The 25,467-nt window shown below is 51.4% G+C and overlaps 1 protein-coding gene across 13 annotated transcripts in view; it reads left to right on the forward strand.

The window, feature by feature from the left end:
- LOC139411755 (liprin-alpha-1-like) overlaps positions 1-25,467 on the forward strand; it is an 86,007-nt gene that overhangs the window by 15,142 nt on the left and 45,398 nt on the right. For all 13 annotated transcript variants that reach the window (XM_071158461.1, XM_071158460.1, XM_071158464.1 and 10 more), the window contains exon 3: positions 25,169-25,270. In XM_071158461.1, the coding sequence (XP_071014562.1) occupies positions 25,169-25,270 (102 nt within the window). The remainder of the gene's footprint in view (positions 1-25,168; positions 25,271-25,467) is intronic.

Genomic DNA, 25,467 nt, shown 5'->3' on the forward strand with positions numbered 1-25,467 from the left:
CTGACTGGCGGGACAGTTCACTGCTGACTGGCGGGACAGTTCACTGCTGACTGACGGGGTTGAGGGGACAGTTCACTGCTGACTGGCGGGGTTGTCGGGACAGTTGACTGCTGACTGACGGGGTTGTCGGGACAGTTCACTGCTGACTGACGGGGTTGAGGGGACAATTGACTGCTGACTGACGGGGTTGAGGGGACAGTTGACCGCTGACTGACGGGGTTGAGGGGACAGTTCACTGCTGACTGACGGGACAGTTCACTGCTGACTGACGGGGTTGAGGGGACAGTTGACAGCTGACTGACGGGGTTGAGGGGACAGTTGACCGCTGACTGACGGGGTTGAGGGGACAGTTGACCGCTGACTGACGGGGTTGAGGGGACAGTTGACCGCTGACTGACGGGGTTGAGGGGACACACACTCATTCATTCACACGAGCACACACACACTCATTCATTCACACGAGCACACACACACTCATTCATTCACACGAGCACACACACTCATTCACACGACCACACACTCATTGAAACGACCACACACACACACTAATTCACACGACCAGCGCCATGAATATATTTGTGATCCCTTCTGTTTTAGACTGTTGACACGGGGGTGGTGTTGTGTTCAGCCCCAGCAGGTTTAATCTAATGTTATGCCCCAGATGGTGGAATTGGGCTAATTGTGTCGTTGAGGTCAGTGCCATTTTGAAGCACAGTGTGGTTTTGTTAAAGTGGGGAACTGTTTTTCTCTGAGCTCTCTCACGCTCTGTCTCTCTCTCTCTCTCTCTCTCTCTGGGTGTGTGTGGTGAATTAAATCTGTTCTTCAGGCCTGGTGGTGTTTCTATGGCTCTACACAAGGGAGGAGGTGATGGAAGTTTAAAGGGAGAAGGGGGGGGTTAATGAAAAGCGGTGCTTTGCTGGATGGTGTACCACCACTCTAGGAGGGGGTGGATGGAGGAGGGAGGGAGAGGACGGGGAGGGGGGAGAGGAAGGGAAGGGGGGGAAGTGAAAATGGTGAGAGAGAGAGAGGGTAACAGACAGACAAGATGGAGAGAGAGAGACAGACCAGATGAAGAGCGTGGGGTCTGAGTGGAGGGCGTGGGGTCTGAGTGACATTTCGGCACAGTGGCTGCTTGGTGTGGGTGGGGAAAGCAGGAGCCTCTTCACGTGATAAGGCCAGAGAGGGAGAATGAGAGAGGCCGGCAGGGAGAGCTTACTGGTCTGGTGATGGGGGGCCAGTAGAGGACTGTAGTAATGCTCTTATTATAAGATGGAGATTTAGTAAAGTCTCATATACCCATACTAACAGAGAGCAGTGAGGTGTTTCATAGCTCTGTCTCTTCCATCCTCTCTTCCATCCTCTCTTCCCGCCTCTCTTCCCGCCTCTCTTCCCGCCTCTCTTCCCGCCTCTCTTCCCGCCTCTCTTCCCGCCTCTCTTCCCGCCTCTCTTCCCGCCTCTCTTCCCGCCTCTCTTCCCGCCTCTCTTCCCGCCCTCTTCCCGCCCTTCTTCCCGCCCTTCTTCCCGCCTCTCTTCCCGCCTCTCTTCCCGCCTCTCTTCCCTCCTCTCTCCCCTCCTCTCTCCCCTCCTCTCTCCCCTCCTCTCTCCCCTCCTCTCTCCCCTCCTCTCTCCCCTCCTCTCTTCCCTCCTCTCTTCCCTCCTCTCTTCCCTCCTCTCTTCCCTCCTCTCTTCCCTCCTCTCTTCCCTCCTCTCTTCCCGCCTCTCTTCCCGCCTCTCTTCCCGCCTCTCTTCCCGCCTCTCTTCCCTCCTCTCTTCCCTCCTCTCTTCCCTCCTCTCTTCTCTCCTCTCTTCCCTCCTCTCTTCCCGCCTCTTCTCTCCTCTCTTCCCGCCTCTTCTCTCCTCTCTTCCCGCCTCTTCCCGCCTCTCTTCCCGCCTCTCTTCCCGCCTCTCTTCCCGCCTCTCTTGCTCACTGTGTCCTTTACTGTTTTAAACTCTTCCTTCCTCCTCGTTTCTCTCCCTTTTCCCCTCCCTCTTTCCCCCCCTACTCTTTTTGCCTCCCTCTTCCCCCCCCTACTCTTTTTGCCTCCCTCTTTCCCTCCCCTACTCTTTTTGCCTCCCTCTTTCCCTCCCCTACTCTTTTTGCCTCCCTCTTTCCCTCCTCTACTCTTTTTGCCTCCCTCTTTCCCCCCCCTACTCTTTTTGCCTCCCTCTTTCCCTCCCCTACTCTTTTCGCCTCCCTCTTTCCCTCCCCTACTCTTTTTGCCTCACTCAACTCCAAATGTGATTTGTTTCCGTGGCGTCTTGGTTTAGAGGGCTTCTATAAAATATCTCTGTTTTTCTCCTCGTGTGCCTCTGCCTATTTTTATTTATTCCCACATTCACTCTCTCTCTCCTTTCCTCTCTTCAAAGTCCTTTTAGAGTTATCTTCCTTGTTTTAGCATCTTGTTTTAGCATCTTTTGTAGTTTCCTAGGGAGGGAGGGAGAACTGTATTCTATTGATTGTGGCGAATAAATCCAGCCTCACTCTGTATTCCATGGAAAATGTGACGAGGGAAAGTTTATTTTTTTTCATTCACTGGTGGAAGTATGGAGTTGGTGGAGCATAGCCAGGGGATCATTCCTCCTTCTATCCACTGAGGGGACCCTGAGAGGGGCAGAGAAACACAGAGAGAGGGGGGAGTACAGTAACCCCCACAAAACAATCTAACCTAAGTTCCAGACGTGAGTTTTTTTTTTTTGTATATGGTTGTGTAGTCTTAGTTTTGGACATCTGTGACAGAAAGGTTGAATTTCTCTGCATGGACTTTGAGACCCAGGTCCTGGTACCGGTTCCCATACAAGTCCCCTCCCACTCTGGGTTTGGCCACTCGTGGTCACGGTCCGGTCTGGCAGGTTGGGTCAGGTCCCCTCCTTTCTCCCTCCCACTCTGGGTTTGGCCACTCGTGGTCACGGTCCGGTCTGGCAGGTTGGGTCAGGTCCCCTTTAGGACCCTCTGACTCTCTAAGACTGTCATGTTTGCTCCTGACTCAGTCCACAGGCTCTCTGTCAACATTGCACATTACTGCAATGCACTGTTTTCTGCCTGCTGCCACGAAGCACCTCTATAACACAGACCTATGAGGCAGCAGTAGTCTCCTTGAGGCAGCCCTCCCTCCCTGCCCTAACCCAGATTAAGGGGTTGGGGGCTCTGCTAATCTCTGATATCAGAGGGACTCTGATCAGTGGAAATTAGAGTGGCGTCTTGCCCTCCAGATAAATAATCCATGGTTTGGAACTGGAGTAGGGCAAGGACTAGCATGGGGGTTCAGGAATGGATTGAACCCAGTAGAGGAATGAGACCCCTCCTCTGAACCTTGGCTCTCTGGGGGCTGAACCTTGGCTCTCTGGGGCTGAACCTTGGCTCTCTGGGGGCTGACCCGTGACTCTCTGGGGGCTGACCCTGGCTCTCTGGGGGCTGACCCGTGGCTCTCTGGGGGCTGAACCTTGGCTCTCTGGGGGCTGAACCTTGGCTCTCTGGGGGCTGACCCGTGACTCTCTGGGGGCTGACCCTGGCTCTCTGGGGGCTGACCCGTGGCTCTCTGGGGGCTGACCCGTGGCTCTCTGGGGGCTGACCCGTGGCTCTCTGGGGGCTGAACCTTGGCTCTCTGGGGGCTGACCCGTGGCTCTCTGGGGGCTGAACCTTGGCTCTCTGGGGGCTGAACCTTGGCTCTCTGGGGGCTGACCCGTGGCTCTCTGGGGGCTGACCCCTGGCTCTCTGGGGGCTGACCCCTGGCTCTCTGGGGGCTGACCCCTGGCTCTCTGGGGGCTGAACCTTGGCTCTCTGGGGGCTGAACCTTGGCTCTCTGGGGGCTGACCCGTGGCTCTCTGGGGGCTGACCCCTGGCTCTCTGGGGGCTGACCCCTGGCTCTCTGGGGGCTGACCCCTGGCTCTCTGGGGGCTGACCCGTGGCTCTCTGGGGGCTGACCCGTGGCTCTCTGGGGGCTGACCCCTGACTCTCTGGGGGCTGACCCCTGACTCTCTGGGGGCTGACCCCTGGCTCTCTGGGGGCTGACCCCTGGCTCTCTGGGGGCTGACCCCTGGCTCTCTGGGGGCTGACCCCTGGCTCTCTGGGGGCTGACCCCTGGCTCTCTGGGGGCTGAACCTTGGCTCTCTGGGGGCTGAACCTTGGCTCTCTGGGGGCTGACCCGTGGCTCTCTGGGGGCTGACCCCTGACTCTCTGGGGGCTGACCCCTGGCTCTCTGGGGGCTGACCCCTGGCTCTCTGGGGGCTGACCCCTGACTCTCTGGGGGCTGACCCCTGGCTCTCTGGGGGCTGACCCCTGACTCTCTGGGGGCTGACCCGTGGCTCTCTGGGGGCTGACCCCTGACTCTCTGGGGGCTGAACCCGTGACTCTCTGGGGGCTGAACCCGTGACTCTCTGGGGGCTGAACCGTGGCTCTCTGGGGGCTGAACCCGTGACTCTCTGGGGGCTGACCCGTGACTCTCTGGGGGCTGAACCGTGGCTCTCTGGGGGCTGACCCGTGACTCTCTGGGGGCTGAACCGTGGCTCTCTGGGGGCTGAACCGTGGCTCTCTGGGGGCTGAACCGTGGCTCTCTGGGGGCTGAACCCTGGCTCTCTGGGGGCTGACCCGTGACTCTCTGGGGGCTGAACCGTGGCTCTCTGGGGGCTGAACCCTGACTCTCTGGGGGCTGAACCCTGACTCTCTGGGGGCTGACCCGTGACTCTCTGGGGGCTGAACCGTGGCTCTCTGGGGGCTGAACCCTGACTCTCTGGGGGCTGAACCCTGACTCTCTGGGGGCTGACCCGTGACTCTCTGGGGGCTGAACCGTGACTCTCTGGGGGCTGAACCGTGGCTCTCTGGGGGCTGAACCCTGACTCTCTGGGGGCTGAACCCTGACTCTCTGGGGGCTGACCCGTGACTCTCTGGGGGCTGACCCGTGGCTCTCTGGGGGCTGAACCCTGACTCTCTGGGGGCTGACCCGTGGCTCTCTGGGGGCTGACCCGTGGCTCTCTGGGGGCTGAACCTTGGCTCTCTGGGGGCTGACCCGTGGCTCTCTGGGGGCTGACCCCGTGACTCTCTGGGGGCTGAACCGTGGCTCTCTGGGGGCTGAACCGTGGCTCTCTGGGGGCTGAACCGTGGCTCTCTGGGGGCTGAACCCTGGCTCTCTGGGGGCTGACCCGTGACTCTCTGGGGGCTGAACCGTGGCTCTCTGGGGGCTGAACCCTGACTCTCTGGGGGCTGAACCCTGACTCTCTGGGGGCTGACCCGTGACTCTCTGGGGGCTGAACCGTGGCTCTCTGGGGGCTGAACCCTGACTCTCTGGGGGCTGAACCCTGACTCTCTGGGGGCTGACCCGTGACTCTCTGGGGGCTGAACCGTGGCTCTCTGGGGGCTGAACCCTGACTCTCTGGGGGCTGAACCCTGACTCTCTGGGGGCTGACCCGTGACTCTCTGGGGGCTGACCCGTGGCTCTCTGGGGGCTGAACCCTGACTCTCTGGGGGCTGACCCGTGGCTCTCTGGGGGCTGAACCTTGGCTCTCTGGGGGCTGACCCGTGGCTCTCTGGGGGCTGACCCCGTGACTCTCTGGGGGCTGAACCCGTGACTCTCTGGGGGCTGACCCGTGGCTCTCTGGGGGCTGAACCTTGGCTCTCTGGGGGCTGACCCGTGGCTCTCTGGGGGCTGAACCTTGGCTCTCTGGGGGCTGACCCGTGGCTCTCTGGGGGCTGACCCGTGGCTCTCTGGGGGCTGACCCGTGGCTCTCTGGGGGCTGACCCGTGGCTCTCTGGGGGCTGACCCGTGGCTCTCTGGGGGCTGACCCCTGGCTCTCTGGGGGCTGACCCGTGGCTCTCTGGGGGCTGACCCGTGGCTCTCTGGGGGCTGACCCGTGGCTCTCTGGGGGCTGACCCGTGGCTCTCTGGGGGCTGATATGACAGACTCTCTGGGGGCTGATATGACAGACTCTCTGAATTACGCCCCATCTTTGTTTGCACTTTGTTTCATTCCACTAAGAGTGTGTGTGTGTGTGTGTGTGTCTGTGTGTGTCTGTGTGTGTGTGTGTGTGTCTGTGTGTGTCTGTGTGTGTGTGTGTGTGTGTGTGTGTGTGTGTGTGTGTGTGTGTGTGTGTGTGTGTGTGTGTGTGTGTGTGTGTGTGTGTGTGTGTGTGTGAGAGAGAGAGACACACTGTGTCGGCTGATGTAAAGCTCCTTAACCTGAGAGTGGCTTACCACAGTACAGGGTGTTGTGGCCTCATAAGGCCTTGTAGCAGTGGAGCCATCTAACCCAGACATCACTGTAGCTATAATACTTAAAGGGCCAGACCACTGGTTCTCTAACCTCTCCTCGGGGGACCCACCCCTCCATGTAATGTCTGGGGGTCCCGGGGAGAGGTTAGAGAACCACTGATCTAGATCACCCCCCCCAAACAGGGCAGTGGAACGGCATGTAGAATTAGTTTCAGTCCACCTTAGACCCACTATTCCACCAATAGACACAGCGTATGAACATAGAGCCCCTGCATGGGGACATTGGACATACAGGGACATTCACCACCAATGTTTTCCTCCCAGGATACAAATAACATCCAAGAAACCAAACTGAGACTGGGACAGAGAGGGGGATAAATCAGTGACTTACCGAGAGAGTGTGAGAGACGGAGAAAAGGAGCGCGAGAGGGGGAGAAAGAGGGACAGAACAGGAGACTGAGACAAAGGAGCGAGAGAGGGGGAGAAAGAGGGACAGTACAGGAGACTGAGACAAAAGAGCGCGAGAGGGGGAGAAAGAGGGACAGAACAGGAGACTGAGACAAAGGAGCGAGAGAGGGGGAGAAAGAGGGACAGTACAGGAGACTGAGACAAAAGAGCGCGAGAGGGGGAGAAAGAGGGACAGAACAGGAGACTGAGACAAAGGAGCGAGAGAGGGGGAGAAAGAGGGACAGTACAGGAGACTGAGACAAAAGAGCGCGAGAGGGGGAAAAAGAGGGACAGAACAGGAGACTGAGACAAAGGAGCGAGAGAGGGGGAGAAAGAGGGACAGAACAGGAGACTGAGACAAAGGAGCTAGAGAGGGGGAGAAAGAGGGACAGAACAGGAGACTGAGACAAAGGAGCGAGAGAGGGGGAGAAAGAGGGACAGAACAGGAGACTGAGACAAAGGAGCTAGAGAGGGGGAGAAAGAGGGACAGAACAGGAGACTGAGACAAAGGAGCGAGAGAGGGGGAGAAAGAGGGACAGAACAGGAGACTGAGACAAAGGAGCGAGAGAGGGGGAGAAAGAGGGACAGAACAGGAGACTGAGACAAAGGAGCGAGAGAGGGGGAGAAAGAGGGACAGAACAGGAGACTGAGACAAAGGAGCGAGAGAGGGGGAGAAAGAGGGACAGAAGAGAAGAGCAGTCTCTTAGCAGATGTAATAGCAGAGTAGAGAGTCTGTCAGACCAGTGTTGCTGCAGTCTCTTACCAGATGTAATAATAGAGTAGAGAGTCTGTCAGACCAGTGTTGCTGCAGTCTCTTACCAGATGTAATAGCAGAGTAGAGAGTCTGTCAGACCAGTGTTGCTGCAGTCTCTTACCAGATGTAATAACAGAGTAGTGTGTCAGACCAGTGTTGCTGCAGTCTCTTACCAGATGTAATAGCAGAGTAGAGAGTCTGTCAGACCAGTGTTGCTGCAGTCTCTTACCAGATGTAATAGCAGAGTAGAGAGTCTGTCAGACCAGTGTTGCTGCAGTCTCTTACCAGATGTAATAACAGAGTAGATTCAGACCAGTGTTGCTGCAGTCTCTTACCAGATGTAATAGCAGAGTAGATTCAGACCAGTGTTGCTGCAGTCTCTTACCAGATGTAATAGCAGAGTAGAGAGTCAGACCAGTGTTGCTGCAGTCTCTTACCAGATGTAATAGCAGAGTAGAGAGTCTGTCAGACCAGTGTTGCTGCAGTCTCTTACCAGATGTAATAGCAGAGTAGAGAGTCTGTCAGACCAGTGTTGCTGCAGTCTCTTACCAGATGTAATAACAGAGTAGTGTGTCAGACCAGTGTTGCTGCAGTCTCTTACCAGATGTAATAGCAGAGTAGAGAGTCTGTCAGACCAGTGTTGCTGCAGTCTCTTACCAGATGTAATAGCAGAGTAGAGAGTCTGTCAGACCAGTGTTGCTGCAGTCTCTTACCAGATGTAATAGCAGAGTAGAGAGTCTGTCAGACCAGTGTTGCTGCAGTCTCTTACCAGATGTAACAGCAGAGTAGATTCAGACCAGTGTTGCTGCAGTCTCTTACCAGATGTAATAGCAGAGTAGATTCAGACCAGTGTTGCTGCAGTCTCTAACCAGATGTAATAGCAGAGTAGATTCAGACCAATGTTGCTGCAGTCTCTTACCAGATGTAATAGCAGAGTAGATTCAGACCAGTGTTGCTGCAGTCTCTTACCAGATGTAATAGCAGAGTAGATTCAGACCAGTGTTGCTGCAGTCTCTTACCAGATGTAATAGCAGAGTAGAGAGTCAGACCAGTGTTGCTGCAGTCTCTTACCAGATGTAATAGCAGAGTAGAGAGTCTGTCAGACCAGTGTTGCTGCAGTCTCTTACCAGATGTAATAGCAGAGTAGATTCAGACCAGTGTTGCTGCAGTCTCTTACCAGATGTACTAGCAGAGTAGATTCAGACCAGTGTTGCTGCAGTCTCTTACCAGATGTAATAGCAGAGTAGATTCAGACCAGTGTTGCTGCAGTCTCTTACCAGATGTAATAGCAGAGTAGAGAGTCAGACCAGTGTTGCTGCAGTCTCTTATCAGATGTAATAGCAGAGTAGAGAGTCTGTCAGACCAGTGTTGCTGCAGTCTCTTACCAGATGTAAAAGCAGAGTAGATTCAGACCAGTGTTGCTGCAGTCTCTTACCAGATGTAATAGCAGAGTAGATTCAGACCAGTGTTGCTGCAGTCTCTAACCAGATGTAATAGCAGAGCAGATTCAGACCAGTGTTGCTGCAGTCTCTTACCAGATGTAATAGCAGAGTAGATTCAGACCAGTGTTGCTGCAGTCTCTTACCAGATGTAATAGCAGAGTAGAGAGTCTGTCAGACCAGTGTTGCTGCAGTCTCTTACCAGATGTAATAGCAGAGTAGAGAGTCAGACCAGTGTTGCTGCAGTCTCTTACCAGATGTAATAGCAGAGTAGAGAGTCAGACCAGTGTTGCTGCAGTCTCTTACCAGATGTAATAGCAGAGTAGAGAGTCTGTCAGACCAGTGTTGCTGCAGTCTCTTACCAGATGTAATAGCAGAGTAGATTCAGACCAGTGTTGCTGCAGTCTCTTACCAGATGTAATAGCAGAGTAGATTCAGACCAGTGTTGCTGCAGTCTCTAACCAGATGTAATAGCAGAGCAGATTCAGACCAGTGTTGCTGCAGTCTCTTACCAGATGTAATAGCAGAGTAGATTCAGACCAGTGTTGCTGCAGTCTCTTACCAGATGTAATAGCAGAGTAGAGAGTCTGTCAGACCAGTGTTGCTGCAGTCTCTTACCAGATGTAATAGCAGAGTAGAGAGTCAGACCAGTGTTGCTGCAGTCTCTTACCAGATGTAATAGCAGAGTAGAGAGTCAGACCAGTGTTGCTGCAGTCTCTTACCAGATGTAATAGCAGAGTAGATTCAGACCAGTGTTGCTGCAGTCTCTTACCAGATGAAACAGCAGAGTAGAGAGTCTGTTAGACCAGTGTTGCTGCAGTCTCTTACCAGATGGAACAGCAGAGTAGAGAGTCTGTCAGACCAGTGTTGCTGCAGTCTCTTACCAGATGTAATAGCAGAGTAGAGAGTCAGACCAGTGTTGCTGCAGTCTCTTACCAGATGTAATAGCAGAGTAGATTCAGACCAGTGTTGCTGCAGTCTCTAACCAGATGTAATAGCAGAGCAGATTCAGACCAGTGTTGCTGCAGTCTCTTACCAGATGTAATAGCAGAGTAGATTCAGACCAGTGTTGCTGCAGTCTCTTACCAGATGTAATAGCAGAGTAGAGAGTCTGTCAGACCAGTGTTGCTGCAGTCTCTTACCAGATGTAATAGCAGAGTAGAGAGTCAGACCAGTGTTGCTGCAGTCTCTTACCAGATGTAATAGCAGAGTAGAGAGTCAGACCAGTGTTGCTGCAGTCTCTTACCAGATGTAATAGCAGAGTAGATTCAGACCAGTGTTGCTGCAGTCTCTTACCAGATGTAATAGCAGAGTAGATTCAGACCAGTGTTGCTGCAGTCTCTAACCAGATGTAATAGCAGAGCAGATTCAGACCAGTGTTGCTGCAGTCTCTTACCAGATGTAATAGCAGAGTAGATTCAGACCAGTGTTGCTGCAGTCTCTTACCAGATGTAATAGCAGAGTAGAGAGTCTGTCAGACCAGTGTTGCTGCAGTCTCTTACCAGATGTAATAGCAGAGTAGAGAGTCAGACCAGTGTTGCTGCAGTCTCTTACCAGATGTAATAGCAGAGTAGAGAGTCAGACCAGTGTTGCTGCAGTCTCTTACCAGATGTAATAGCAGAGTAGATTCAGACCAGTGTTGCTGCAGTCTCTTACCAGATGTAATAGCAGAGTAGAGAGTCTGTTAGACCAGTGTTGCTGCAGTCTCTTACCAGATGAAACAGCAGAGTAGAGAGTCTGTTAGACCAGTGTTGCTGCAGTCTCTTACCAGATGTAATAGCAGAGTAGAGAGTCAGACCAGTGTTGCTGCAGTCTCTTACCAGATGTAATAGCAGAGTAGAGAGTCAGACCAGTGTTGCTGCAGTCTCTTACCAGATGTAATAGCAGAGTAGATTCAGACCAGTGTTGCTGCAGTCTCTTACCAGATGTAACAGCAGAGTAGAGAGTCTGTTAGACCAGTGTTGCTGCAGTCTCTTACCAGATGTAATAGCAGAATAGATTCAGACCAGTGTTGCTGCAGTCTCTTACCAGATGTAACAGCAGAGTAGAGAGTCTGTTAGACCAGTGTTGCTGCAGTCTCTTACCAGATGGAACAGCAGAGTAGAGAGTCTGTTAGACCAGTGTTGCTGCAGTCTCTTACCAGATGAAACAGCAGAGTAGAGAGTCTGTTAGAACAGTGTTGCTGCAGTCTCTTACCAGATGGAACAGCAGAGTAGAGAGTCTGTCAGACCAGTGTTGCTGCAGTCTCTTACCAGATGTAATAGCAGAGTAGAGAGTCAGACCAGTGTTGCTGCAGTCTCTTACCAGATGTAATAGCAGAGTAGAGAGTCAGACCAGTGTTGCTGCAGTCTCTTACCAGATGTAATAGCAGAGTAGATTCAGACCAGTGTTGCTGCAGTCTCTTACCAGATGTAACAGCAGAGTAGAGAGTCTGTTAGACCAGTGTTGCTGCAGTCTCTTACCAGATGTAATAGCAGAGTAGATTCAGACCAGTGTTGCTGCAGTCTCTTACCAGATGTACTAGCAGAGTAGAGAGTTAGACCAGTGTTGCTGCAGTCTCTTACCAGATGGAACAGCAGAGTAGAGAGTTAGACCAGTGTTGCTGCAGTCTCTTACCAGATGTAATAGCAGAGCAGAGAGTCAGACCAGTGTTGCTGCAGTCTCTTACCAGATGTAACAGCAGAGTAGAGAGTCAGACCAGTGTTGCTGCAGTCTCTTACCAGATGTAACAGCAGAGTAGATTCAGACCAGTGTTGCTGCAGTCTCTTACCAGATGTAATAGCAGAGTAGAGAGTCTGTTAGACCAGTGTTGCTGCAGTCTCTACCCAGATGGAATAGCAGAGTAGATAACAGTTTCAGGAGATGCTGCCTGCCATGGGCCAGGCTCCAGCTCAACACACTGTTCAGCCAAGGTCCTTTCTGTCTTTACAGTGTGTAGTGCTCAAGTGCCCTGGTGTGCCCCGAGCCGGAAGCCCGTTGTCTGGGGTACTTTGGCTTTTGACCCGCAGATGCCTGGAGTTGTGTGGTTCAGGGCGAAACGTCTCCGTGGCTTCAGATTGCAGAGTGCTGTTGGCAGCCTGGTATCAACACCATTGGCATTTACATTGTATTCTACATGTGAAATTGTTTTACAGTTCCCTAACATCCTACGTGCTTATTAAAGACATGCTGACAAAGTGTTTGTTTTTTAACCTCTCGCTGTGGGCTGGATGTGTCAATGTGTCGTTCGTACATACAGATTGACTGTTTTTGCCACCAAATCCCTCATTTGAAAGCAACTGTCTTTCTGGAAGAAGCTGTGCTGTGTCATTTCCCCCCTGTATCTTCCACCATGTGGGCCCGGCCTCCTATCAATTGGGAGTTCCACCAATGTGACTCACCCGTCTGGAACTTGAACCCTCGGTCGAGGACTCACCTCCTGACAGACGAGACGACTCGCGGTAGAGGGCTCACCTCCCGACAGACGAGACGACCCGCGGTAGAGGGCTCACCTCCTGACAGACGAGACGACCCGCGGTAGAGGGCTCACCTCCCGACAGACGAGACGACCCGCGGTAGAGGGTTCACCTCCTGACAGAAGAGACGACCCGCGGTAGAGGGCTCACCTCCTGACAGACGAGACGACCCGCGGTCGAGGGCTCACCTCCTGACAGACGAGACGACCCGCGGTAACATCACACCCTCTCTGTTACCCACCGGACATCTGCCCAGCGAACACAGAGAGGCTGCTCCCATTTCATCCAAATGGGTGTATGCACGTGCTCCACCTTACATATTTAATAGAGGTGTGTGTGTGTGTGTGTGTGTGTGTGTGTGTGTGTACATGCTGTTCCAGAGCCAGTACTGTTCTTTCTTCAGACAAACGTGCGTCTATTTGCACAATGTCTCTTGTTTACATTCACTTGGAAATGTCCAATCTTATCAAACATGACATCCGGTAGATCCCCTCTCTCTCTTTTTCTCTGTCTCTCTGTGTGTGTACAAAGCATTAGGAACACCTGCTCTTTCCATGACACAGACTGAACAGGTGAAAGATACGATCCCTTATTGATGTCACCTGTTAAATCCACTTCAATCAGTGTAGATGAAGGGGAGGAGACGGGTTAAAGAAGGATTTAAAAGCCTGGAGACATGGATTGTGTATGTGTGCCATTCAAAGGGTGAATATGTATATTTAGTGTTTCTCTCCTCTCCTCACCGTCTCTCTCTCTCTCCTCACCGTCTCTCTCTCTCTCCTCACCGTCTCTCTCTCTCCTCACCGTCTCTCCCTCATTCCCCGTCTCTCTCCCTCATTCCCCGTCTCTCTCTCTCATTCCCCGTCTCTCTCTCTCATTCCCCGTCTCTCTCTCTCATTCCCCGTCTCTCTCTCTCATTCCCCGTCTCTCTCTCTCTCTCTCATTCCCCGTCTCTCTCTCTCTCTCATTCCCCGTCTCTCTCTCTCTCTCATTCCCCGTCTCTCTCTCTCTCTCATTCCCCGTCTCTCTCTCTCCTCTCCGTCTCTCTCTCTCATTCTCCGTTCTCCGTCTCTCTCTCTCCTTACCGTCTCTCTCTCTCATTCCCCGTCTCTCTCTCTCATTCCCCGTCTCTCTCTCTCATTCCCGTTTCTCTCTCTCTCTCATTCCCCGTTTCTCTCTCTCTCTCATTCCCCGTTTCTCTCTCTCTCTCATTCCCCGTCTCTCTCTCTCCTCACCGTCTCTCTCTCTCATTCCCCGTCTCTCTCTCTCTCATTCCCCGTCTCTCTCTCTCTCTCATTCCCCGTCTCTCTCTCTCTCTCATTCCCCGTCTCTCTCTCTCTCTCATTCCCCGTCTCTCTCTCTCTCTCATTCCCCGTCTCTCTCTCTCTCTCTCATTCCCCGTCTCTCTCTCTCTCTCTCTCTCATTCCCCGTCTCTCTCTCTCTCTCTCATTCCCGTCTCTCTCTCTCTCTCTCATTCCCGTCTCTCTCTCTCTCTCATTCCCCGTCTCTCTCTCTCTCTCTCATTCCCCGTCTCTCTCTCTCTCTCTCATTCCCGTCTCTCTCTCTCTCTCATTCCCCGTCTCTCTCTCTCTCTCTCATTCCCCGTCTCTCTCTCTCTCTCATTCCCCGTCTCTCTCTCTCTCTCATTCCCCGTCTCTCTCTCTCTCTCATTCCCCGTCTCTCTCTCACTCTCATTCCCCGTCTCTCTCTCTCTCTCATTCCCCGTCTCTCTCTCTCTCTCATTCCCCATCTCTCTCTCTCTCTCATTCCCCGTCTCTCTCTCTCTCTCATTCCCCGTCTCTCTCTCTCTCTCATTCCCCGTCTCTCTCTCTCTCTCATTCCCCGTCTCTCTCTCTCATTCCCCGTCTCTCTCTCTCTCTCATTCCCCGTCTCTCTCTCTCTCTCATTCCCCGTCTCTCTCTCTCTCTCATTCCCCGTCTCTCTCTCTCTCTCATTCCCCGTCTCTCTCTCTCTCTCATTCCCCTCTCTCTCTCTCTCTCATTCCCCGTCTCTCTCTCTCTCTCATTCCCCGTCTCTCTCTCTCTCTCATTCCCCGTCTCTCTCTCTCTCTCATTCCCCGTCTCTCTCTCTCTCTCATTCCCCGTCTCTCTCTCTCTCTCATTCCCCGTCTCTCTCTCTCTCTCATTCCCCGTCTCTCTCTCTCTCTCATTCCCCGTCTCTCTCTCTCTCTCATTCCCCGTCTCTCTCTCTCATTCCCCGTCTCTCTCTCTCTCCTCACCGTCTCTCTCTCATTCCCTGTCTCTCTCTCTCTCTCATTCCCTGTCTCTCTCTCTCTCTCATTCCCTGTCTCTCTCTCTCTCTCATTCCCCGTCTCTCTCTCTCTCTCATTCCCCGTCTCTCTCTCTCTCTCATTCCCCGTCTCTCTCTCTCTCTCTCTCATTCCCTCTCTCTCTCTCTCTCTCTCTCTCTCTCTCATTCCCCGTCTCTCTCTCTCTCTCATTCCCCGTCTCTCTCTCTCTCATTCCCCGTCTCTCTCTCTCTCTCATTCCCCGTCTCTCTCTCTCATTCCCCGTCTCTCTCTCTCATTCCCCGTCTCTCTCTCTCATTCCCCGTCTCTCTCTCTCATTCCCCGTCTCTCTCTCTCATTCCCCGTCTCTCTCTCTCATTCCCCGTCTCTCTCTCTCATTCCCCGTCTCTCTCTCTCATTCCCCGTCTCTCTCTCTCTCACTCCCCGTCTCTCTCTCTCTCACTCCCCGTCTCTCTCTCTCTCACTCCCCATCTCTCTCTCTCTCCCCGTCTCTCTCTCTCTCACTCCCCGTCTCTCTCTCTCTCACTCCCCGTCTCTCTCTCTCTCACTCCCCGTCTCTCGCTCTCTCACTCCCCGTCTCTCGCTCTCTCACTCCTCGTCTCTCGCTCTCTCACTCCCCGTCTCTCGCTCTCTCACTCCCCGTCTCTCGCTCTCTCACTCCCCGTCTCTCGCTCTCTCACTCCCCGTCTCTCGCTCTCTCACTCCCCGTCTCTCACTCCCCGTCTCTCTCTCTCTCTCACTCCCCGTCTCTCTCTCACTCCCCGTGTCTCTCTCTCTCATTCCCCGTGTCTCTCTGTCAGAGGTTGTCGTTGTGGTGTAAACATGTAAGTGATGTAAAGTGAGTTTACCTCTGTGTGTTTAAACAAACAGGGCTGCTCCCTGTCACCTGTCTCTGTCTGACGCATCACAGACCACACCATATGGTGGTGTGTGTTTTTCATGACTACTGTCTACACTGTTTGGCTTTACACATACCTGTTAATGAGGACTGTTCTGTTTGGCTTTACACAGACCTGTTAATGAGGACTGTTCTGTTTGGCTTTACACAGACCTGTTAATGAGGACTGTTCTGTTTGGCTTTACACAGACCTGTTAATGAGGACTGTTCTGTTTGGCTTTACACAGACCTGTTAATGATGACTGTTCTGTTTGGGTTTACACAGACCTGTTAATGAGGACAGTTCTGTTTGGATTTACACAGACCTGTTAATGATGACTGTTCTGTTTGGGTTTACACAGACCTGTTAATGAGGACTGTTCTGTTTGGCTTTACACAGACCTGTTAATGAGGACTGTTCTGTTTGGCTTTACACAGACCTGTTAATGAGGACTGTTCTGTTTGGCTTTACACAGGCCTGTTAATGAGGACTGTTCTGTTTGGGTTTACACAAACCTGTTAATGAGGTCTCTCTCTGAAGTGTCCTTCTGGAATGAGGGAGGGAGCTGTCATACTGGAATGAATTTTGGGGCTACTGAGTGGGGCAGCGGTCTAAGGCACTGCTCAGTGCTGAGAGGCATCAATACAGACACCCAGGTTCGAATCAAGGCTGTTTCACAACCAGCCATGATTGGGAGTCCCATAGGGCGGCGCACTATTGGCCCAGCGTCATCTGGGTTTGGCCGGTCTAGGCCATCATTGTAAATAATAATTCATTCTTAGCTGACTTGCCTAGTTAAATAAAGGTAACACGAGAGGAGGAGGGAGCCGTCATGCTGGAGGGAGGGAGCCGTCATGCTGGAGGGAGGGAGCCGTCATGCTGGAGGGAGGGAGCCGTCATGCTGGAGGGAGGGAGGGAGCCGTCATGCTGGAGGGAGGGAGGGAGCCGTCATGCTGGAGGGAGGGAGGGAGCCGTCATGCTGGAGGGAGGGAGGGAGCCGTCATGCTGGAGGGAGGGAGGGAGCCGTCATGCTGGAGGGAGGGAGGGAGGGAGCCGTCATGCTGGAGGGAGGGAGGGAGTTAGGGAGCCGTCATGCTGGAGGGAGGGAGGGAGCCGTCATGATGGAGGGAGGGAGGGAGCCATCATGCTGGAGGGAGGGAGGGAGCCGTCATGCTGGAGGGAGGGAGGGAGGGAGCCGTCATGCTGGAGGGAGGGAGGGAGCCGTCATGCTGGAGGGAGGGAGGGAGGGAGGGAGCCGTCATGCTGGAGGGAGGGAGGGAGGGAGCCGTCATGCTGGAGGGAGGGAGGGAGGGAGGGAGTTAGGGAGCCGTCATGCTGGAGGGAGGGAGGGAGGGAGCCGTCATGCTGGAGGGAGGGAAGGAGGGAGGGAGGGAGCCGTCATGCTGGAGGGAGGGAAGAAGGGAGGGAGGGAGCTGTCATGCTGGAGGGAGGGAGGGAGGGAGGGAGCTGTCATGCTGGAGGGAGGGAGGGAGTTAGGGAGCCGTCATGCTGGAGGGAGGGAGGGAGCCGTCATGATGGAGGGAGGGAGGGAGCCATCATGCTGGAGGGAGGGAGGGAGCCGTCATGCTGGAGGGAGGGAGGGAGGGAGCCGTCATGCTGGAGGGAGGGAGGGAGCCGTCATGCTGGAGGGAGGGAGGGAGGGAGGGAGCCGTCATGCTGGAGGGAGGGAGGGAGGGAGCCGTGATGCTGTAGGGAGGGAGGGAGGGAGGGAGTTAGGGAGCCGTCATGCTGGAGGGAGGGAGGGAGGGAGCCGTCATGCTGGAGGGAGGGAAGGAGGGAGGGAGGGAGCCGTCATGCTGGAGGGAGGGAAGAAGGGAGGGAGGGAGCTGTCATGCTGGAGGGAGGGAGGGAGGGAGGGAGCTGTCATGCTGGAGGGAGGGAGGGAGGGAGGGAGCTGTCATGCTGGAGGGAGGGAGGGAGGGAGGGAGGCAGGCAAGAAACCTTCCCGACGCTGGTGGTGTCCCACAGCAGCAAATACAGGTTTCTGTTAATACAGAACAGTTTCTGTGTTCATTTATCCCACCAGATGTCCTATCTAGACTGTAATACCAGGAGGACAACAGGTTGCAGGTAGCCTAGCGGTGACCAAGTTATCCAAAGGTCGCTATTCCTGAATCCCCATGCCAACAAGGTGAAACACAAGTTGATGTGCAAGGCACTTAATCCTAGTTGCTCCAGGGGTCTGTGTTGATAATGGTTGATCCTGGCTGTGACCCCAGTCTCCGAGGGTGTCTCAGGGGGAGTTAGGATATGCAGGCACATGGAGACACCAAGCACACGGGGACACCAAGCACACGGGGACGCTCGGTGCACTCACTTAGACGCACACACATATCACACTCTCAACATATATTCTAGGAAGCCGTGCTGACAGGAGTAAGATAAATGATCTTCAGTGGTATTTCTCTCTTCCCCCCCGAAGCGCTAGGTCAGAAATGACAAGGAGAGCATTCAGCTGTGCTTTTGTCCCACTCTGCTCTCAGGCCTCTTAGTGCTGCACTGATGGATGGACAGTGGACAGACAGACACGCTGCTTATCAGTCGAGCCCACATTAGGCCGTTACCACGGGGCCCTTAGCCTAGATAGACTTGTGTGCTAAACATTAAAGCATGTCTGACTGAAGCCTTTTTTGCCTTTGGTGATGTAGAAAAGAGAAAAGCTGCCCTTTGGTGTCCGGTTTGGTCACATGTCTTTAGTACAAAGAGGAGAGAGACGCACAGGGGCACCACAGAGGTGAAAAAGAAAGTGACACAGAGGTCGCAGATTTATTTTCATAGTTTGTGACATTTTGAAAATGTAGTGTTTTTTTAAAGTGCCAGGATTTCATACTCAATTTGGCTTTTCGTCTAGTTTGATTCGCCGCATGCTGGGGCGGCAGGGTAGCCTAGTGGTTAGAGCGTTGGACTAGTAACCGGAAGGTTGCGAGTTCAAATCCCCGAGCTGACAAGGTACAAAGGTACAAGGTACAAATCTGTCGTTCTGTCCCTGAACAGGCACTTAACCCACTGTTCCTAGGCCGTCATTGAAAATAAGAATTTGTTCTTAACTGACTTGCCTAGTTAAATAAAGGTAAAATAAAACACTATTGGGGAAGGGAATCTTGTTTCGAGACCCTCGTGTTTGACGACAACTGATAATTAGCATAATTATTAGAGAAGGGGGCGGGGCTGGAGAAAAATGAAACAAGAGATGCAACGATGGGGGGGGGGGGCAACAAAAGTAATGAAATGTAATCCGATTACTTTTACGAGTAACTAGCAATATCATGTATTACTTTTCAACACTTGGTAATACATTAATAGTTACTTTGTGAAGTAAAGTGTGTTATTTTTAGAATCATAACCCTACCGTGTGAGCGTTTTCAGGATCCGATCTCAACTTGTTTCCTCATTTAACCAGAACTGGCGACGTGAGAGAGAGATTTTGAATGAAAAGCCAGCTAACCTGTACAGATGTTTGTCCTCCAGTATATATGGCTAATTCAGCAGCTCAGATGACAGTGCAGCACACTAGACTAGCACAGGAAAGCAGTGCCACAGATGGAAGGAGGAACTAGTGTTCAGACCTGAGTTAGTAACCAGCCTATCAGATGGGAGGAGGAACCAGTGATCAGACCTGAGTTAGTAACCAGCCTATCAGATGGAAGGAGGAACCAGCGATCAGACCTGAGTTAGTAACCAGCCTATCAGATGGAAGGAGGAACCAGCGATCAGACCTGAGTTAGTAACCAGCCTATCAGATGGGAGGAGGAACCAGTGATCAGACCTGAGTTAGTAACCAGCCTATCAGATGGGAGGAGGAACCAGTGATCAGACCTGAGTTAGTAACCAGCCTATCAGATGGAAGGAGGAACCAGTGATCAGACCTGAGTTAGTAACCAGCCTATCAGATGGAAGGAGGAACTAGTGTTCAGACCTGAGTTAGTAACCAGCCTATCAGATGGAAGGAGGAACCAGTGATCAGACCTGAGTTAGTAACCAGCCTATCAGATGGAAGGAGGAACTAGTGATCAGACCTGAGTTAGTAACCAGCCTATCAGATGGAAGGAGGAACCAGTGATCAGACCTGAGTTAGTAACCAGCCTATCAGATGGAAGGAGGAACCAGTGATCAGACCTGAGTTAGTAACCAGCCTATCAGATGGAAGGAGGAACCAGTGATCAGACCTGAGTTAGTAACCAGCCTATCAGATGGAAGGAGGAACCAGTGATCAGACCTGAGTTGGTAACCAGCCTATCAGATGGAAGGAGGAACCAGTGATCAGACCTGAGTTAGTAACCAGCCTATCAGATGGGAGGAGGAACCAGTGATCAGACCTGAGTTAGTAACCAGCCTATCAGATGGAAGGAGGAACCAGTGATCAGACCTGAGTTAGTAACCAGCCTATTAGATGGAAGGAGGAACCAGTGATCAGACCTGAGTTAGTAACCAGCCTATCAGATGGGAGGAGGAACCAGTGATCAGACCTGAGTTAGTAACCAGCCTATCAGATGGAAGGAGGAACCAGTGATCAGACCTGAGTTAGTAACCAGCCTATCAGATGGGAGGACGAACCAGTGATCAGACCTGAGTTAGTAACCAGCCTATCAGATGGAAGGAGCAACTAGTGATCAGACCTGAGTTAGTAACCAGCCTATCAGATGGAAGGAGGAACCAGTGATCAGACCTGAGTTAGTAACCAGCCTATTAGATGGAAGGAGGAACCAGTGATCAGACCTGAGTTAGTAACCAGCCTATTAGATGGAAGGAGGAACCAGTGATAAGACCTGAGTTAGTAACCAGCCTATCAGATGGGAGGAGGAACCAGTGATCAGACCTGAGTTAGTAACCAGCCTATTAGATGGAAGGAGGAACCAGTGATCAGACCTGAGTTAGTAACCAGCCTAGTAACCAGCCTATCTTTGGTAGAGCGCGCGACTCCCTCCGACAGTCCAAAACGTTTAGAGATTTTTTTTCATGACTATAACGCCGGCTCCCTTCGACATGCAAAGTAATATTATAAAGTAACGCGTTACCTTTTGTTAAATGTACAGAGTAATATGTAATATATTAGTTTCCAGGTAACTAACCCCAACACTGATTGTCAGTATGGGAGACCCTAATATGTTGATATTTGTTGCTTACTGAATACTCTTCTGCTAAACACTATGTACTAAATAGTATGTTGTACGATTAGTGAACGGCTGCATACATTTCTACTAAATAGTATGTTGTGTGGTTAGTACACAGTATGGCTTTTTGGTTAGTAGTAGGCAAGACAGATTTCAGACAGACAGTGATGAGACGAGACAGAGAGATGAAGGGAGACCAAGAAGGAGAGCGTGGGTAAATGGAAGGAAAGGAGAGAGTATGCAGGGCAGGCTGTACTGAAGTAGCCAGACAGGCAGGGCCTCTCTCTCGCTCTCTCGCTCTCTCGCTCTCTCTCTCGCTCTCTCGGCTGGTTGTACATCAGACTCTGCTCTGGAATTCAGGAATCCAACATTCCAACTCCCTACATAATAACCCCTTTGCCCGCCTCCTACTCCTCCCTCACTGGCTAAAGGACGGGCACTTATGCATGGTCAGGCCAATCAAAAACTCCCATGGTCTCTCGTGTGGAATCGGTGCCAGTCTCCAAAGAAGTAGATCAATATACAGTGCCTTGCGAAAGTATTCGGGCCCCCTTGAACTTTGCGACCTTTTGCCACATTTCAGGCTTCAAACATAAAGATATAAAACTGTATTTTTTTGTGAAGAATCAACAACAAGTGGGACACAATCATGAAGTGGAACGACATTTATTGGATATTTCAAACTTTTTTTAACAAATCAAAAACTGAAAAATTGGGCGTGCAAAATTATTCAGCCCCTTTACTTTCAGTGCAGCAAACTCTCTCCAGAAGTTCAGTGAGGATCTCTGAATGATCCAATGTTGACCTAAATGACTAATGATGATAAATACAATCCACCTGTGTGTAATCAAGTCTCCGTATAAATGCACCTGCACTGTGATAGTCTCAGAGGTCCGTTAAAAGCGCAGAGAGCATCATGAAGAACAAGGAACACACCAGGCAGGTCCGAGATACTGTTGTGAAGAAGTTTAAAGCCGGATTTGGATACAAAAAGATTTCCCAAGCTTTAAACATCCCAAGGAGCACCGTGCAAGCGATAATATTGAAATGGAAGGAGTATCAGACCACTGCAAATCTACCAAGACCTGGCCGTCCCTCTAAACTTTCAGCTCATACAAGGAGAAGACTGATCAGAGATGCAGCCAAGAGGCCCATGATCACTCTGGATGAACTGCAGAGATCTACAGCTGAGGTGGGAGACTCTGTCCATAGGACAACAATCAGTCGTATATTGCACAAATCTGGCCTTTATGGAAGAGTGGCAAGAAGAAAGCCATTTCTTAAAGATATCCATAAAAAGTGTCGTTTAAAGTTGGCCACAAGCCACCTGGGAGACACACCAAACATGTGGAAGAAGGTGCTCTGGTCAGATGAAACCAAAATTGAACTTTTTGGCAACAATGCAAAACGTTATGTTTGGCGTAAAAGCAACACAGCTGAACACACCATCCCCACTGTCAAACATGGTGGTGGCAGCATCATGGTTTGGGCCTGCTTTTCTTCAGCAGGGACAGGGAAGATGGTTAAAATTGATGGGAAGATGGATGGAGCCAAATACCGGACCATTCTGGAAGAACACCTGATGGAGTCTGCAAAAGACCTGAGACTGGGACGGAGATTTGTCTTCCAACAAGACAATGATTCAAAACATAAAGCAAAATCTACAATGGAATGGTTCAAAAATAAACATATCCAGGTGTTAGAATGGCCAAGTCAAAGTCCAGACCTGAATCCAATCGAGAATCTGTGGAAAGAACTGAAAACTGCTGTTCACAAATGCTCTCCATCCAACCTCACTGAGCTCGAGCTGTTTTGCAAGGAGTAATGGGAAAAAATGTCAGTCTCTCGATATGCAAAACTGATAGAGACATACCCCAAGCGACTTACAGCTGTAATCACAGCAAAAGGTGGCGCTACAAAGTATTAACTTAAGGGGGCTGAATCATTTTGCACGCCCAATTTTTCAGTTTTTGACTTGTTAAAAAAGTTTGAAATATCCAATAAATGTCGTTCCACTTCATGATTGTGTCCCACTTGTTGTTGATTCTTCACAAAAAAATACAGTTTTATATCTTTATGTTTGAAGCCTGAAATGTGGCAAAAGGTCGCAAAGTTCAAGGGGGCCGAATACTTTCGCAAGGCACTGTATAAGAGGGGGAAAGAAGACAGCTTCCTCAGGCCAGTGTGTGTGTGTGTGTGTGTGTGTGTGTGTGTGTGTGTGTGCGCGCGTGTGTGTGCGTGCCCGCCCGCCCGCCCGCCCGCAAAGAAGGCCTGGATACTCAGGGAACCAAATATCAGGATGGTTCATTCTGTCGGCACAACCATCACGGAATCTGTTAAGGGGTGTGGGTGGTATAGGGCAAGAGTCTCTGGTTGGTAAACTGCATGTAGTCTTAATGCATGGTGACTGTTGATTGAATGGGATGATGGAAGAGTGGAGGGAGACTTTGGAATATGAAGGCAAAGGAAAGGTGTCTCCTGTCCTCTCTCTCCTCTCCTGTCCCCTCCATCTCTCATCTGTCCTCCTCTACTGTCCCCTCTCCATCTCTCATCTGTCCTCCTCTCCTGTCCCCTCCATCTCTCATCTGTCCTCTTCTCCTGTCCCCTCCATCTCATCTGTCCTCCTCTCCTGTCCCCTCCATCTCTCATCTGTCCTCCTCTCCTGTCCCCTCCATCTCTCATCTGTCCTCCTCTACTGTCCCCTCTTCATCTCCATCTCTCCTCCTCTACTGTCCCCTCTTCATCTCCATCTCTCCTCTTCTACTGTCCCCTCTCCATCTCTCCTCCTCTACTGTCCCCTCTCCATCTCTCCTCCTCTCCTGATGGTTGTAGTCAGTGTGTGCTGCTCTTACTGTGGTTGTGTCCACCTGGTCCTCTGAGAGATGGAGAACTCGACCTCTCTGAATAGATATTATAATCTTAGTGACGGAACGTACTCTGAAACCCCAGTTGTATTTTTCAGTCAGATTCGTGAAACAGTGTTAACACTCGTTCAATACTTCAATCGTATTTTAATTCAATTCTCACATGAACATACAGCTGAAATGTTTTCTTTGCACCTTAAAAGGTGACTGTCAGGATGTGTGTAGATGCCCTACCTGTTGACTGCCAGGATGTGTGTAGATGCCCTACCTGTTGACTGCCAGGATGTGTGTAGTTGCCCTACCTGTTGACTGCCAGGATGTGTGTAGTTACCCCACCTGTTGACTGTCAGGATGTGTGTAGTTGCCCTACCTGTTGACTGCCAGGAAGTGTGTAGTTGCCCTACCTGTTGACTGCCAGGATGTGTGTAGTTGCCCTACCTGTTGACTGCCAGGATGTGTGTTGATGCCCTACCTGTTGACTGTCAGGATGTGTGTAGTTGCCCTACCTGTTGACTGTCAGGATGTGTGTTGATGCCCTACCTGTTGACTGTCAGGATGTGTGTAGTTGCCCTACCTGTTGACTGTCAGGATGTGTGTAGTTACCCTACCTGTTGACTGTCAGGATGTGTGTAGTTGCCCTACCTGTTGACTGTCAGGATGTGTGTAGTTGCCCTACCTGTTGACTGTCAGGATGTGTGTAGTTGCCCTACCTGTTTACCAACATGGAAACGTATTATGTATGCAGCCTCTGGGCTTTGGTCTATAGTAGTGCACTATATAGGGAATAGGGCTCTGGTCTATAGTAGTACCACTATATAGGGAATAGGGCTCTGGTCTATAGTAGTGCCACTATATAGTGAATAGGGCCCTGGTCTATAGTAGTGCCACTATATAGGGAATAGGGCTCTGGTCTATAGTAGTGCACTATATAGGGAATAGGGCCCTGGTCTATAGTAGTGCACTATATAGGGAATAGGGCTCTGGTCTATAGTAGTGCACTATATAGGGAATAGGGCTCTGGTCTATAGTAGTGCGCTATATAGGGAATAGGGCTCTGGTCTATAGTAGTGCACTATATAGGGAATAGGGCTCTGGTCTATAGTAGTGCACTATATAGGGAATAGGGCTCTGGTCTATAGTAGTGAACTATATAGGGAATAGGGCTCTGGTCTATAGTAGTACCACTATATAGGGAATAGGGCTCTGGTCTATAGTAGTGAACTATATAGGGAATAGGGCTCTGGTCTATAGTAGTGAACTATATAGGGAATAGGGCTCTGGTCTATAGTAGTACCACTATATAGGGAATAGGGCTCTGGTCTATAGTAGTACCACTATATAGGGAATAGGGCTCTGGTCTATAGTAGTGCCACTATATAGGGAATAGGGCTCTGGTCTATAGTAGTACCACTATATAGGGAATAGGGCTCTGGTCTATAGTAGTGCCACTATATAGGGAATAGGGTGCCAATTCAGATGCAGCTTGTTACTCCTGTTAAGTGTTGAGAAGAGTTTCCATAACAACAGACTTAACTTTATGAAAGACTTAAAAGGGCTAAAATCCATTTGATTGATTTGACCTGCCGGTCTAACGTTGTGTTAATGTGTTGTTGTTGTCCAGGAGTTTGCTGTCTCTCTAATGTTGTGTTAATGTGGTTGTTGTTGTTGTTGTCCAGGAGTTTGCTGTCTCTCTAACGATGTGTTAATGTGTTGTTGTTGTTGTCCAGGAGTTTGCTGCGCTGACCAAGGAGGTGAATGTGTGTCGAGAGCATTTGATGGAGAGGGAGGAGGAGATCGCTGAGCTCAAGGCTGAGAGGAACAACACACGGGTCAGTCTCACACACACACACACACACACAGTCCCCTTCCAGTCCCTAGCATAGTCCATTAACAGTGTCAGACTCCCACTGGTTTGACCTGTGAGTATTCGTTTCTGTTTGTGTTTTAGTAGTGTGTGTGTGTATGTGTGTGTGTGCGTGTGTATTTACGAGTGTTTTTAAGAGAGGGCTTGATCTTTGTTCTGAGG

This window comes from Oncorhynchus clarkii, chromosome 6 (genome assembly GCF_045791955.1).
Source record: "Oncorhynchus clarkii lewisi isolate Uvic-CL-2024 chromosome 6, UVic_Ocla_1.0, whole genome shotgun sequence".
NCBI classification, from domain to species: domain Eukaryota; kingdom Metazoa; phylum Chordata; class Actinopteri; order Salmoniformes; family Salmonidae; genus Oncorhynchus; species Oncorhynchus clarkii.